This window comes from Trichophyton rubrum (assembly GCF_000151425.1).
Source record: "Trichophyton rubrum CBS 118892 genomic scaffold supercont2.1, whole genome shotgun sequence".
Taxonomy (NCBI): Eukaryota; Fungi; Ascomycota; class Eurotiomycetes; order Onygenales; family Arthrodermataceae; genus Trichophyton; species Trichophyton rubrum.
Window position 1 is genome coordinate 825953 of NW_003456428.1, and position 13374 is coordinate 839326.

At 48.8% G+C, this 13374-nt stretch overlaps 5 protein-coding genes across 5 annotated transcripts; 3 read left to right on the plus strand and 2 right to left on the minus strand.

Annotated features, from left to right (window-relative positions):
- The first annotated feature begins 649 nt into the window (after positions 1 to 649).
- TERG_00325 (uncharacterized protein) lies at positions 650 to 2128 on the plus strand. Its single transcript, XM_047747577.1, has one exon. The coding sequence runs from the start codon at positions 1306 to 1308 to the stop codon at positions 1702 to 1704; it is 399 nt and encodes a 132-aa protein (XP_047603537.1). The 5' UTR covers positions 650 to 1305; the 3' UTR covers positions 1705 to 2128.
- Positions 2129 to 2181: 53 nt separating this feature from the next.
- On the plus strand, positions 2182 to 3674 carry TERG_11542 (uncharacterized protein). Its single transcript, XM_047750644.1, has one exon. It carries the CDS (start codon positions 2693 to 2695, stop codon positions 3350 to 3352), a length of 660 nt encoding a protein of 219 aa, XP_047605050.1. The 5' UTR covers positions 2182 to 2692; the 3' UTR covers positions 3353 to 3674.
- Positions 3675 to 4982: 1308 nt separating this feature from the next.
- On the minus strand, positions 4983 to 7375 carry TERG_00327 (uncharacterized protein; the record flags this gene model as incomplete). Its single annotated transcript, XM_003238289.1, has 2 exons — positions 4983 to 5988; positions 6066 to 7375. 2 exons carry the CDS (start codon positions 7373 to 7375, stop codon positions 4983 to 4985), a joined length of 2316 nt encoding a protein of 771 aa, XP_003238337.1.
- A 1258-nt stretch (positions 7376 to 8633) lies between these two features.
- On the minus strand, positions 8634 to 10699 carry TERG_00328 (uncharacterized protein; the record flags this gene model as incomplete). The annotated part of the gene is made up of 2 exons (XM_003238290.2): positions 8634 to 10476; positions 10584 to 10699. The coding sequence occupies 2 exons, from the start codon at positions 10697 to 10699 to the stop codon at positions 9336 to 9338; spliced, it is 1257 nt and encodes a 418-aa protein (XP_003238338.1). The 3' UTR covers positions 8634 to 9335.
- A 997-nt stretch (positions 10700 to 11696) lies between these two features.
- Positions 11697 to 12896, plus strand: TERG_00329 (uncharacterized protein; the record flags this gene model as incomplete). The annotated part of the gene is made up of 1 exon (XM_047747578.1): positions 11697 to 12896. The coding sequence occupies one exon, from the start codon at positions 11697 to 11699 to the stop codon at positions 12894 to 12896; it is 1200 nt and encodes a 399-aa protein (XP_047603538.1).
- Positions 12897 to 13374: the final 478 nt, after the last annotated feature.

The window sequence follows — 13374 nt, forward strand, 5'->3', positions numbered from 1 at the left end:
TGTCGTAGCCTACCATGGCTTCACCGCCAACATCCTCAAGACTCCTTTGGCTTTGCATATTCCCCATAGCCATTGTAGTTTTGTTCCGTCTGCACTTTTCTACCTAATAATCAAAATGAAACGAGGTCCCAAGTCGAACGAGTCGGCCGGCCGAGGCACAAGTAACGTGACGAGTGACTAATACAGCCTAACCTGATCCAGGCAGTCAGTACGCTTACCTAACCCTTCCTTTAACACATATCGTTATTATTGGCTGGCTGTGGCCCCGCATATGAAGCTACTCCTAAAGTAGCTAGACCTTCCGTAGTTTGTCAGATCGTCGCGTCGTGATTGGCTACGAGCCCTAGGCCTGTCCACCTTATTGGGCGGACAAGGCGCATCCTCTCAACCTCAAGTTTTCGCGCCTGCGGCTTGGAAGGGGAAGATGAGAATACAGAGCAGCAGACAGGCAGAGGCACACAACGCAAAGTCTCTGCGTGAATAAACCTCTCAAAGACACGTCTCTCCAGTGGCCGTACCTGCGTCCTGAAACCCGACGGTCGTCCCCTGCGCTTCTTTCTCTGTTTCCTTCACCTCTATATAATCACTCATGTGCGCTCGTTGGATCCATACCCCCCTGTCTATCCGCACCTCGCCAGCAGTTCTATAGGAAACGATGGTGAATTTGAGCGAAGAATGCAGGCAACTCGCCTCTCCCGGTGCTGTTAGCTTTACCTTCTCTATGTAAGTCAATATCCGCTTCTCTTTTGTCGGCTGAAGAACCGCGGCTAACTTATTCGCAACGCTTCTCTACCGATCTAGACTGATCTTCCTCGGCATCTTGCTGTCATATCTACCCCAACACTACCGTATCATTTCACGGGGCACCTCCTTTGGCATATCTCCCTATTTTATACTGCTGGGCACAACGTCGGGGACATTTGGGTTTGCAAACATCCTTGTTCTCCCGAAAAGTGCTCGCGATATCGCCTGCTGCCGTGATATCAGTGGCTTTGCCTGTTTTGCCGGCCTTTTAGGCATATTGCAGGTTGGGGTCCAGTCACTATGTTTTATCATCTTGTAGGTTCTGCTCTGGAAAGGCCATTATGCAGTTGTACTCTTGACTAACTTTTGCATCTTAGCCTTATTCTTTTTGTTGTATATTTCCCCCGAACGCCCCCAACCCCTGTTTCGACATCCACAACTCCCGAAAAATCACATAATTTCCGGACTGCTCTCACCGTAGGAGCATTATGCCTTGTCCATGCCATCGCTGTGATCATTCTAGGCTTTACGGTCGTCTTTGGCTATCCATCTACCCGGCAGATGTGGGCGAATATCCTCGGTGTCTCTGCCACCATCCTCTCTTCCATCCAATACTTTCCACAGATATACACCACCTGGCGACTACGTCGGGTAGGCAGTCTGAGTATCCAGATGATGTGCATCCAGACCCCCGGTGCCATAGTCTGGGCCATCAGCTTGGCCGAGAGACTGGGCATGGAAGGGTGGAGCACCTGGGGTGTTTACGTTGTAACTTCGATGCTGCAAGGTACCCTTCTAATCATGGGCGTTTATTTCGAATACGTTAATCCCCAGAAACCAGAGCTCGAGGCCGGAGCCAACAAGCCAACAGAACCCAACGGTCGTTCCTACGGCACCATGAACGGCGCCGATGCTCAGGATGATGCGATCTCCGAAGATACCCCTCTCCTACAAGGTTGACCCCTTCACACTACTTTCTGATGCAAAAGTCATGTTTTCCATTTCGTTAGCAAGCCTAGCCTTACACTTTTTTTCATTCCTTTCCAGAACGTCTCCTTTTTCTTTCAACATCCTATCATATTTGACACTCATTCTGGAAATCTTGTTTCATTACTCTGGTAGCGGTGAGTCTCTTTTGTACCATCCCTTTTTGATTTCTTTAACCCTCCCCCTGTCGAAACCCCCACTATTTTCAACGGCCATACATACAAAATAAAAAGAAAAGAAAAAGTAATGAAGGACAGGATATTATATTTGGTCCCTTTTGTGTGACTGGCTTGGCCCTGTCGGAGGAACATATCACATTTTGGCCCTACAGACTTGAAACACCAGCAGGACACTGACCCTGGCTCAAGTTACCCAAACACTTCCACAACTTGGCCTAGTACGACCACAACAAGCGCATCACAAGAACCTGGGGGCGCAGAAAAACTTTGAGCCGGGCCCTTCAATTTAAGAGATCCAATGGGCAGAGATTTCGTTCAGATTTCTGGGGGCGGAATATATTTGATGAGCTAACTGGTATTGACTGGCATAACTCCAACTACAGCCGCTTGGCAACCACTATCAATACATAATTGGACTGCAGTCAACCCGGATATCTCACAAGACATGCTCTTTATTTCTTCATCAGTACAGAGAGGCAATACTAGTTGAACCAGGCCCCGGTGGATACCTTGTCCCTCTATCCCATTGACAATGATACTGTCCTTGATGTCCTTGACAATACTTAGCTACAAAAATAATCGCCCTGGTGGTAGTACATGGAACAAACATCCCATCAAAAGATACCCGGAATGAAACAACGCATTCTAACTCTTGTAATATACCAAATATCATACTACACGCACGTGCATCGATTCTTTGTTTTTGCTTCCCGGACTTGATTTATTGCGCTGGTTTGATATTCGAGAATTAGTTTTTGCTTGATTGCACACTAGAAGCAAAAATGTATGAGAGAAGTTCTTTTATTTTGAGCGTTCCCCAGATATCTAATACCCCTAGACTGGAGCTTTTCTATCCAACACACTCACTTACTAGACATATATTTAATACTGAAGTCAAGGCCAAGGGGAGAAAGAATGCGAAAAATGGAAAGTCTCAATTGACTGAGCAAACATGTTTTCACTTGATCTCTATTTTACGTCACTGTGTCAAATTCTTTGTCGAAGACATACATAGGTTACCTTGCAAAGAACATGGAACAAAGCACATACATAATTACATGCATGAAACATCTCAGTCACAACTAGAGAGCAAAGTCTCACATCCACCTGCATGGCTTTTGGCTCCTTTTCTTTCTTCCTTCCCGCTCCTCTTCTCCATCTCAGGTGACACCACAGCTGCAACATTCTGCATATTCCCGCAAACATCCGGCCCTGCGCATTGTCCTGGACTACAAACAATACTTCAACCCGCCTGTCTTGGGTTATCTTGCTTGCTACTCCTCGCTCTTGAACCGTACCTCTTCCATCTCGTCTATGGTTTCGACCTTTCCATCCTGCGTGATCTGACTGGCTGCCCGGCCATGCCGATGCTCCATATCCTCATTATGCCGCTGCACGTCTTCCTCTTCCTTGTCCCTCCTGCGCCTTTCATCCTCGCTTAGTTCTTCTCTTGATGGTCGTTTCGGGTGCTTTGCATCTTTGCCGCTGTGCTGGTATGCATCACTGAGGGCGGGTTTGGCGTGGTTAGAAGGTATACGAGAGTCGAATTCTTTGGCAAACGAGTCTGCTTCTTCCATGTCTGGCTCAGGCTTGTGATGCTGATAGTGTCGGTGGACTAAGATTGGTCATATATGTTAGAACTGCTGTCTACATACGGCATGAAGGGTTCAACTTACCTTGTTCCTTGCCAGTTGATGAATGTTCCTCTCTTAGCCCGCCCCGGGGACTTGAATGGAGGAGTCTCTCATGATAGCCGCTGTGCCTGAGGAACCGTTCTCCCCGTGCCCCCCGTGCTACCGACAACGTTACTAGCCCATTTCTTCTTGAAATCGGTAATCGGGATGGTGTGAAATGCAGAGTTTGTATGAGCGCCAGTAGCCGGCTCATAATTCGAAATCAGCCTGTTTCTCAAAACAACGAATTCAACAACGTAGAGTCAGTCAGTCGACAGCTGTAGAATATGTTTGTTCATGGATGGGACATTCAAATGAACTCGCCCTTTTATATCTCTAGTTTGCCTTCCATCAACTAACTCTATACAACTTCCTGCTGTACTTCTCCAGCTTATTATGTCATAGCTATCCAACTTCTGGGTATAGCGGTTCCACCAATGAACGAGCAGACTGCTCGACGGGCAGAGACTTTCAACGGGCTTCCGCGAATGTTCCGGGGACGAGGATCGCGAGGAGGATATATTCCGGCGTCCTATTTGCATCTCCACCGCCTGACGATCGTGGACGTTTCAAGTAAGATATACTATTTTTCTTGGACGTACCCCTGTCCCTTGCATGGAGTCCAGTCTCGTGAAGAGAGGCAAAGTGCCTGGTAGTTAGGGATGGAGGAAGTTGAACTGATATCTGCTGCTGCAGACTATGGAATGAATGCAGCGCTAGAATAGTGCTGCGCATGGGCGTTGATGCCTAACAAAATTGGTTAGGAAACTAGTTTTTACATAGAAAAGGCTGGAATGTAGAGAATAGGTGATATAGATGAAGATGAATACATATTCTGCAGAAGAGAATAGTCACATAACAACAAGCGTCTGCCGAATCCAGGAGTAGCCGGATTGATTCAAGACAGAAAGGTCAACATATAAGAGATGGAAGGTACATGGGTTGACAATCCGCGGGTATAACCAGGGATACAACATTTCTATGTGCATAGAATGATATTAGGAAACGAATGTAAAAACGATATGCCTTTTCTCCCCCGAATGATCTGGAAAAGCCGAGTGCAGACAGGTATAGGAAAACAAGCCAGATGGTTGTCAGAAGCCGAGTGAACGAGTGACCGAGCAAGGAAGGGAATAACTGAGATGAAGTCGTTGTTATATATATAGATTTATATATATGTATGATGACAACAGAGTATGAGATAAAATGCGACAAGATCAAAATATCTTTCCAGGCCTAGTATATAACGCCGATGCCGAAAAAGAAACAAGATATTACCTCAAACGCCTGAACAGGAGGGCTATAAGTAGCGAAAAGTAGAAGTGTGGCAATATGATGATAGTTGTGCTGGTAAGAATCGAAGGTCATGTCGGAAGAGAAAAGTGGAAGATGAAGCAGGTCAGTTACCGTATAGCCATTCACAATAGCATTGGTCCGGCACAACGTCTCTGGACCCAATTAGCTGTGATCGGCGGGCCAATTTTTGGTTAAGGTCGATATTTTCGGCGTCTGGACCGGACCTAGAGTCCTTTTCTTCGATGGTCGCTTGGTTCTGTAGCATTGACAGGCTCCAGTCATCCAAGACTTGCATCTGTTGACAGTATGGTGGAGACTGACTCGCATCGGAGAATCGGAGTTCTTTGATTTTAATGGCCTGGGGATATGCTTGCGGTAGGTTACCGCCGCCTTCACCGGACATAGTAATGGGTGTCGAGGTAGGGGATGCTGATGTAGTGGTGGGAGTAGATTCACGAGGGTAGGGTGTTGGCGGGGTTGAAGGCATGCCATCGTCGGAACCATCGCTGCTGGTCTTCATATCATCTTCTGTCGCGTTCTTATTGGCATATATGAAGAGTTCGATGTAGGTTGTATTCCACCAGCAAAACCATGGCTTATCGCCCGGCTGAGACTGAACTTTTCCTGACCTGTTGTTAGAACGTTTCAATTGGGCGGAATCCTTCACTGATCTCCCAAGGACACCATATGGGAATTCGTCATCGGGGATAATGACGAGCTTGTCGAAAGTAGTATAGAAGAAGTATGCAGGCCCATCATCGGGGGCAGACGCGTCATATGCGGGTTGTAGCATATATTCCTTGTCTGCGAAAGCTGGTATTTGATCGCCGTATATAAATTTCCCTGTGAGAGGTGCTTGGGAGAATTTTATTGTTCTAGTATCCTTGGGCCCGACGGATATGGACCCTTTGAAATGACCATAGTCCACACAATCCCAAGACAATCGGAGGCTTGTGGTGTTGACACAGCTTTGAGATAGGGAATTGAACGTCCTTCCGGAAATTGAGATGGGTCCCGTAGGGATCGGGGAGAAAACAGGGGCGCCAGATGTGGTTGGGAGAGGTAGCGCATCCAAGGTGCCACTAGTTGTCGGAGTGGGTGGTAGGGTTCTATCACAACGGTTAGCTGATCAATGGCGTATATATATATATATATATATATATACAGGTATATTGAAAAAACATACTGTGTTGGTTGATGATCTGGATCTGGTGTTTTGCCGCCCTCTTTCTGGCCTTGACGGGCTCCTACAATCCCACCGAGGACACCTCCTATTAAAGTTCCTGTGATCAGACCTATAGCAATGAGACCAATGATCCATAGTGGTAGACCACAGCAAATTTTCTGATTCCTCCTCTTTTCCTTTTCGTTGACAATTTCCTGTGACGTGTTACCTGATTCGGCAGCCGATGAATCTGCCGCGGGGGCAACAGCACCTGGAACGTTTTCGCTAAGCAAGGTACGGGACGACACTTGTGATACTGGTGAGACAGGTGTTTCTAGAGGCTGTGAGGGGATGTTGGTAGTACCAGGAACGCCAGTTGGCGCAGCAGGGGCATAGTAAGACTTCTCTGGAATACCCTCAGGGTAACGAGTGTAAGGCGGGAGCTGTTCTCTATATCCATCTGTGCCTAAGATATCTCCGACTTCATCTGCAACAGGAGCGGGGGCGGGTTGACTGTATATTTGAGGGTGGCCTGGTAAGGGAAGAGGGACGGTAGTGTTGAGAGGATCATCCGGAACATGTTCAGGAACAGTGTTTTGGGAGTATAGGGCGTAGGGATGCTGGGGCGGGGCAGCAGCCACGAAATTTCGTTCGGGCGGCCGTACCGTCGAATTTGAGGATATGGATGATGTCCTGTTGACGGAGATTCCTTGAGAATACATGGCGTAGGGATGGCTAGGTCCTGTCTGACCGGTGTAGGGGCTCAATGCGCGGGGAGGAATGGAGAGTCTAGAGACAGTGCTGACGCTTCGATGGCTGGCAGACGCGGTGCTCTGAGCGATGGAAACAGCAGGCGATGACGTCCGAGGTACTGGCCCGGCATCCGGAGGGAAATTCTTCTTATCCGGAATCTGAGGCATCACTGTTTGATGATGATGTTGCTGGTATTGTTGTTGTTGCTGCTGAAGCAGCTGGGAGGCGCGTCTCTCCAGAGACTCGGGGATGCCCTGGAAGGAACTGGTAGGCAGCGGGGGAATCGAAATCTGATCCTGTCCGTCTCTAGTCTCTGTCTTGTCCGAGCTCGATGACGAATGACTCGAGAGGCTGTTGACGGACTGTCTCTGGCTGTTTGATGATGAATTGTCTATCCGCTCGACCGAGAATTCATCGCTGAAGACGTCCATCACCGGGGATGCCTGACTGCTGGACTGTTCCGAGCCAGCGCCGCCGCCATCACCAGCACTATCGCTTGACTGTTCTATCGAGGGTGACTTTTGACGGTCAGCATCACCCTCTGGTCCCTTGGAGGGAGACGTCGGCCGGTCGCTCATGTTTGGACAGGACAACCAATGATGATACACTGCCCGCCGGGGGCAGCGATCCCTTTCGGCGCTTCAGCCTTCGAAGGCTCCCTTTCTCTCGCTCTACCCCCAAAGACAGACACGGCGGCTGTGTGAGCCCGACAACCAGCCCCGGAATGAAAGAAAACACGATTCCAGCAAGCGAGACACACGCCCGAGACTGGCGGCCGGTCGGGACACTGTGGCTCAAGGGGGACGAACATCGAAGGCCCCCCGTCGTCGTTGTTGATGGGCGGCGTCGAAGCAGCGGGTGTGGTTGTTGCGTTGTTGGCGGTGGAAAGGCGAGGGAGTTGGAGGAAGAAGCCTGAAGAAGTCGAAGAAGTCGAAGCGAGGTCGAGGAGGCGGACAAGAGTCGGGCAGGGAGGAAAAACGACGATCTGAAACTCACCGCGCGCCAAGACTTGCCTTCCCCCCGGTCGACCTTCCTCCTTAGCTGACAAACACACACAGCGAGGAAGAGAGAGAGAGGAAAGAGAGAGAGAGAGAGAGAGAGAGAGAGAGGAAGAGGAAGAGACGACGGAGACGGCGATGGAGCAGACGAGAAGACCAGAGGCAGCGATGCTTAATAAAAAAAAACAGGCGAGAGTCGTATGCGAAGTATAAGAGAGAAGGCACAAGAAACTGCGCTCCTCGGTGGGCTTCAGGGGCGGCGTTATCTCCTCCTTTGGGAGATCGAGGCCTGGTTACCGCTAGCTAGTCGTGGTAGTGTTACGAGCGAGAGCGACAGCTTCCATCGGTCCGTCGACGAGAGAGAGTGAGTGAGAGAGCCAGGCAGATAACCGCAGAGCGATCATCCACGAGAGAGCCCACTTCGAGGCTGCTCGGTCGTCCTGGCACGGCGATGTAGCATCGACCTAGAGATGTCCGTCGAGCACGTAGGACTGCGGCCCTGGTTCCTCCCTCCCTATACTCTCTCTCCCTCTCTCTTCCACCCAGTTGTATACATATGCAAGCAAGCAAGCAAAGCGGAGTTGGTCTCCAAGGGGGCACCGTCGGCATCCTACCAGCCCATCCAACCAGGCCCTGCGGAAGCCAGAGTGACAAGATGGCTGCTCCCGGAGGCCCAGCATGCAGGCCGACCTGAGTTTCCTCTCCTCTTTGCTTTTCTTTCCTTTTTTTTTTTCCTATCCTTTCCCTTTTCTGTGCGGCATAAACCTGGTTGCATTTTCACCCCTGTCCATCGCATTAACCATCAGCCAGCGAGCGTCTTCGCCCTAGCCACAACTAGTGTGTCGTCCCCTTGGGAGGACCGCCTCTTTGGTCTTGTAATTCCTGGGGGTACCTCCTTTCATATCTATAATTTGCGATTGTTATTGTTGTTTGTTTCTTTTTGTTTTCACCATCTTCACCATCCTGGTTCTGCTTTCTTTCCCGATGCGAGAGCCCGTGTCGTGTTCAATCGAGGGTTTCTGGTCAAGGTTGGTGACTTTCGAATGGAGGCCACTCAAGTCTCTTCATGGAATGGAGCCAGGGTGGACACGGCCTTCCCGTGGACAACCACACCAGTGAGACCTCAAGATGACATCAGAGAAAACGCATGAAGAACTGTCTCGATGTCGGAAAGTTGGCCTTTGCTGCAGCTGCGGAGGCTTCCCTTGCTCTCCCTCTTCGCCTCTGGCACGCCAACACCCATTTTCGATTCGTATCAATTCTCCTCTTCTTTCTCTTCCCCCTCCTCTCCTGCCTGGCCCATAAGGAAGTTTTTGTCGAGGCAAGGGTGTGGGGGTAGTTTCCGAACGGATGTCTCCAAATGGGAGATGATTTGATGCATAAAATCAACACGATTGGCCGAGCAACACCCAGTTCGTGAGCTCATATAATCCATCTTGAGCCCAGAAATTCTCCATAGCCAGTTCCCACAGCCCTTCTTGTGGTCCAAAAATTTTGATTGATGGCTCGTGAAAATATTCGAAACTAAAACACACGCATTTCATCTCGGTCTCTTCAAATCAAGGATCGCAGATAAATGGACCTTTCCCTTCTGGCCCCATCCTGAGATGCCACCCTCGATTTCTGGCCGCACGGCGATGTACCATCTCCAGACATGTCTATCCAATTCGTCTCGGCTCAGCGTTGGCGCCCATGACTGGCAAACATGATCGATCGCGCCAAGTAGCAAACTGAGAGCAATCTCCTTGGCTGGCATCGACGTCGCCTTGGCCTTTTGCACGCTGTCCAGCTGGTTTGGGTCGTGCTCGTGCTCAGAAAACGATCTGAACAGGTAGTCTCGAGCTGGCTCAGCTCTGAATACAGGGAGGTGCGTGCTCTGGCCTCTACTTCCGCCGTCGTACCCACCATATCTGCTGTGCTGGCGGCCGTCGCTCGATTTACGATCACCCTCCAAGTCCAGACCCCATAGGGCTGGGAGATTGTCGTCGTCATTGTCTTGTTTGGGTGATAGCACGTTCGATTTGTGTGCAGGGGAACCCGTCTCGGCGTGCGGGGATTTGCTGCTACCTCCCTCTGGCACCGTTTCCTTCTTGCTATCAAATCCGATACTGGGTGGTGATACAGATGTAGTTTCCCCTTTTTCGTAGTCCCAGTCGTACCCTACCCGTCGGAGGACGCTGATACTCCTCCCCAGTACCTTGACCGTGGGCTGCCCTTGTGCCCATCCTGCGTCCTCAGCGCTGGGAGCGGCCGTATCTATACCCAGACTGCGAGCCTTTGTGCGGCTGTTTGCGCTCACCACAGCCTGGGCAAGGCTTAGTCTGCTGGACAACGGCTGCTCGGGCATTGTGTACTTCAGTGACATGACTGCGAATGCTAACACTAGTGGGGCTCGATTGGTGACAATCACCGTCTTAGAAATCCTTTCCAAATCCGTACTTACGGGAAGCGTAAGTGACTCTTCCAGCTGCTGAGGAGTCATGTCAAGCCCTGCAACTGTTGCTTTCCGTTTCTTCGAAGGTGATGATACAGATGATGCTGTTACCATGCCATCATCCTGCTCTTCTGTAGCTCGCTTTTTGACAACCCTTTTCGCCGCGTTCCACACCTGTCTTGCAGTTTTGGCTTCTGTAAAAACTGATTGGACCGCCGCCAACTTTGCTTTAGAAATATCTTCTGGACTATTGAAATCTTCTGTTAGTCAGGAGTCACTGTTATTTATGAAACGCATTATCTTTGAACCGCAATGATGAGTGTGCATGTTCAGTCAGACTGCATATTTTCATACTTTAGTAGCTTGGCTTCTTGTAGGCCCTTAGCCTTGCTAATAGAAGTAGCGAGGGGTATTCTGGCATCTTGCGTTAAGAAACGAAGTAGTGCCTGTAAATCCTTTGCTGTCGCCATGATCCGATCAACCTGCCAGCTCGTCACTAATAATTCTTCCTCTACAGCAGAACCGCCCTAGATATTCTTTGGAAGATTAACACCGTGAGGTACCAGCCGTTGACCAGGAAATGGACCTGCTGCCGAGCTGATGTTTAAATGCAGACTCGCTGGGCAATTGATGGCTCTGATAATATTCTCTTTCTGAGATGTAGTTAGTCCGCCGATTCCCATCTCAGGATATCAAGATGTAAGACTATCATGACTAAGCAGGTATAATATCAACGTTACAGATTTCTGGCAATTACATCCAATCAAATTGATGAAAAACGTTAAAATTATAAAATAATATAATACGACGGCGTCTATCATGTAATTTATCTCGCAACATCATGACCTTCTACAAGGTAACGGTATATCAGCTCTTTCATCTTCGGCAGCAGAGCTGTGTATAACGTCCCTAGATGAAAATTGCAGCGAGGTACCCTATATATCTCCAGTTCCGCAATATCGTTATTTGGGTGACGACACTATACCTAAGGGGCATTCCCTGCATACCCCTCCTGCATCTCGAAGGAAAGCCTCATCTCACGGCAAGGTCAAACCTCAAGCAGGAGAGTTCCTACTTTAATGAATACGCAATGTAAAGAAGAAAGAGTATCTTTGATAAAATGTGGCCATATCTTATGATCACGATGTTTTTCGCTTTGTTTACGTACCCAGCAAAACAGTGGCTGGCTGCTATTCTACTATCTGGTATACTAACTTTACTACGCTATCACCTTGTTATCTGCCCTTCGAATCTAGCAATAAACCATGTTGCCACTAGCATCAACGCTCATCCTTTCGGCTCTGGGCTTACTAGCCCAGAGTTTCTCTTTGGATGAAGTGAAGCTCGAACTCGGGCCTCAGCTATCCGAGTCCGCCCGGATCTCTGAGAATGGACAAGAGTTTGCAAGATGGAGTGAGTATTACTCCCCGACTCCTGGAGTCGTGGTTAGTGTAGCTAGTGAGGAGGATGTGGCTGCGACGGTGTGTTTTGAAGTTTCTACTCTTTCCCTCGTCTACATGTCAAACCTCCAGAGTTGACAGAGAGTATCAGGTGCAATATTGCATTAAATATGATATCCAGTTTTTTGCCCAGTCGGGAGCCCATGGATTTACTACTACATTGGATGTGCCTCCGGACGGAATACTTATCAACTTGAGACAGCTGAACTCAGTCACTTTCAACGATGAAAGGACAGAAGTCACGCTGGGGGGCGGTGTTCTGATTTCTGAGGTAATCGAGGCCGCTTCTTCAAACAGTACCTTGGTTTCAACTGGGAACTGTAACTGTGTTGGTGCTATCGGCGCTATCCTGGCGGGAGGGTACGGTAACCTGATGGGTATATATGGATATGGAGTTGACAACATTCTATCACTCAATGTCGTTTCTGGAAACGGTGTCCTGCAGACAGTTACAGATGGTGATGACCTTTTTTGGGCCGTCCGCGGTGCAGGTCCTAACTTTGGCATTGTGACGTCTGTGATAATGAAGGCATACCCTGTGCAACCAGCCGGTCTATATGCATGGCTGGGTGCTCTCACCTTTACAGGAGACAAGATTGAAGCGGTCACCAAGGCTATTAGTGAGCTCGAATTGAAACCGGAGATGAATCTTTTGATGTACTTTCTAGACGCCCGTGCTCCTTCCAAAACACCTACCATTGTCGTCACCCCGTTCTACCATGGCTCTGAGGCTGAAGGAAGGGCAACTTTCTCATCTCTACTCAACCTTGGTCCTACCCTTGACACGACAGCCAGCACCCATTATACTCACTGGAACGACGGATCCCAGAGCGCGTGCATCAAGGGCGACCGTAAACCGTCGTACTGTTCTGGCCTCGCCAAAATAGATCCCGGGACATGGAAGCAGGTATGGGACGAATATGTTACCTGGGTTTCGTCAAATGATGGAAAGTCTCGCAACAGCACCGTCATTCTCGAGGCATATTCTATGGACAAAGTGCAATCATTCCCAGTGAATTCGTCTTCAGTACCTTGGAGAGGCCGGATCAAGTTCAACGCTCTGGTGGTCCCTTGGTACAAGGATAAAGGCCTAGATCTTGCTGCTGAATCCTACGGCAGGTTCACTCGTAGCTTGATTTTATCCACGAGCGGCCTCGATCCTCCAGCTACGTATGTGCTTCCTACTGAACTCGACAAGTATCCATGATATAGCTAGGTACTAACAGGGCTAGGTATGTTAACTTTGCATATGGTGATGAGGAACCTTCAGAGGTATACGGCCATCAACTCCCAAGGCTACAGAAGCTTAAGGCAAAGTATGACCCGAATAACATTTTCGACCAGTCGTTTCATATCGAGCCAAAGTATTGAAGAGTTGAGGCAGGCGTCACAAAAAAAAAAAAAAAAAGAGAATATAGATATTCCTAGTATAGATAATCAAAATCAGAAAAGCGTTCTACACTAGTAAATAATCATTGAACGATCGCTAGAATCTCGGTGATATTATTCCTATTTAATTCTCGCTGTAGGAAATAATCCCAGGAAACAGCAGTCTTATGGCACTGTTAGTTTATAGAATGAGGTCATAGTAGGTCAAAGGTCAATCACTTGTGAGAACCACTACGATTTAAGGGTATAGGTGTCTTTCTCGTGAAAATACCCAAGGACCCGGATACCACTACAAC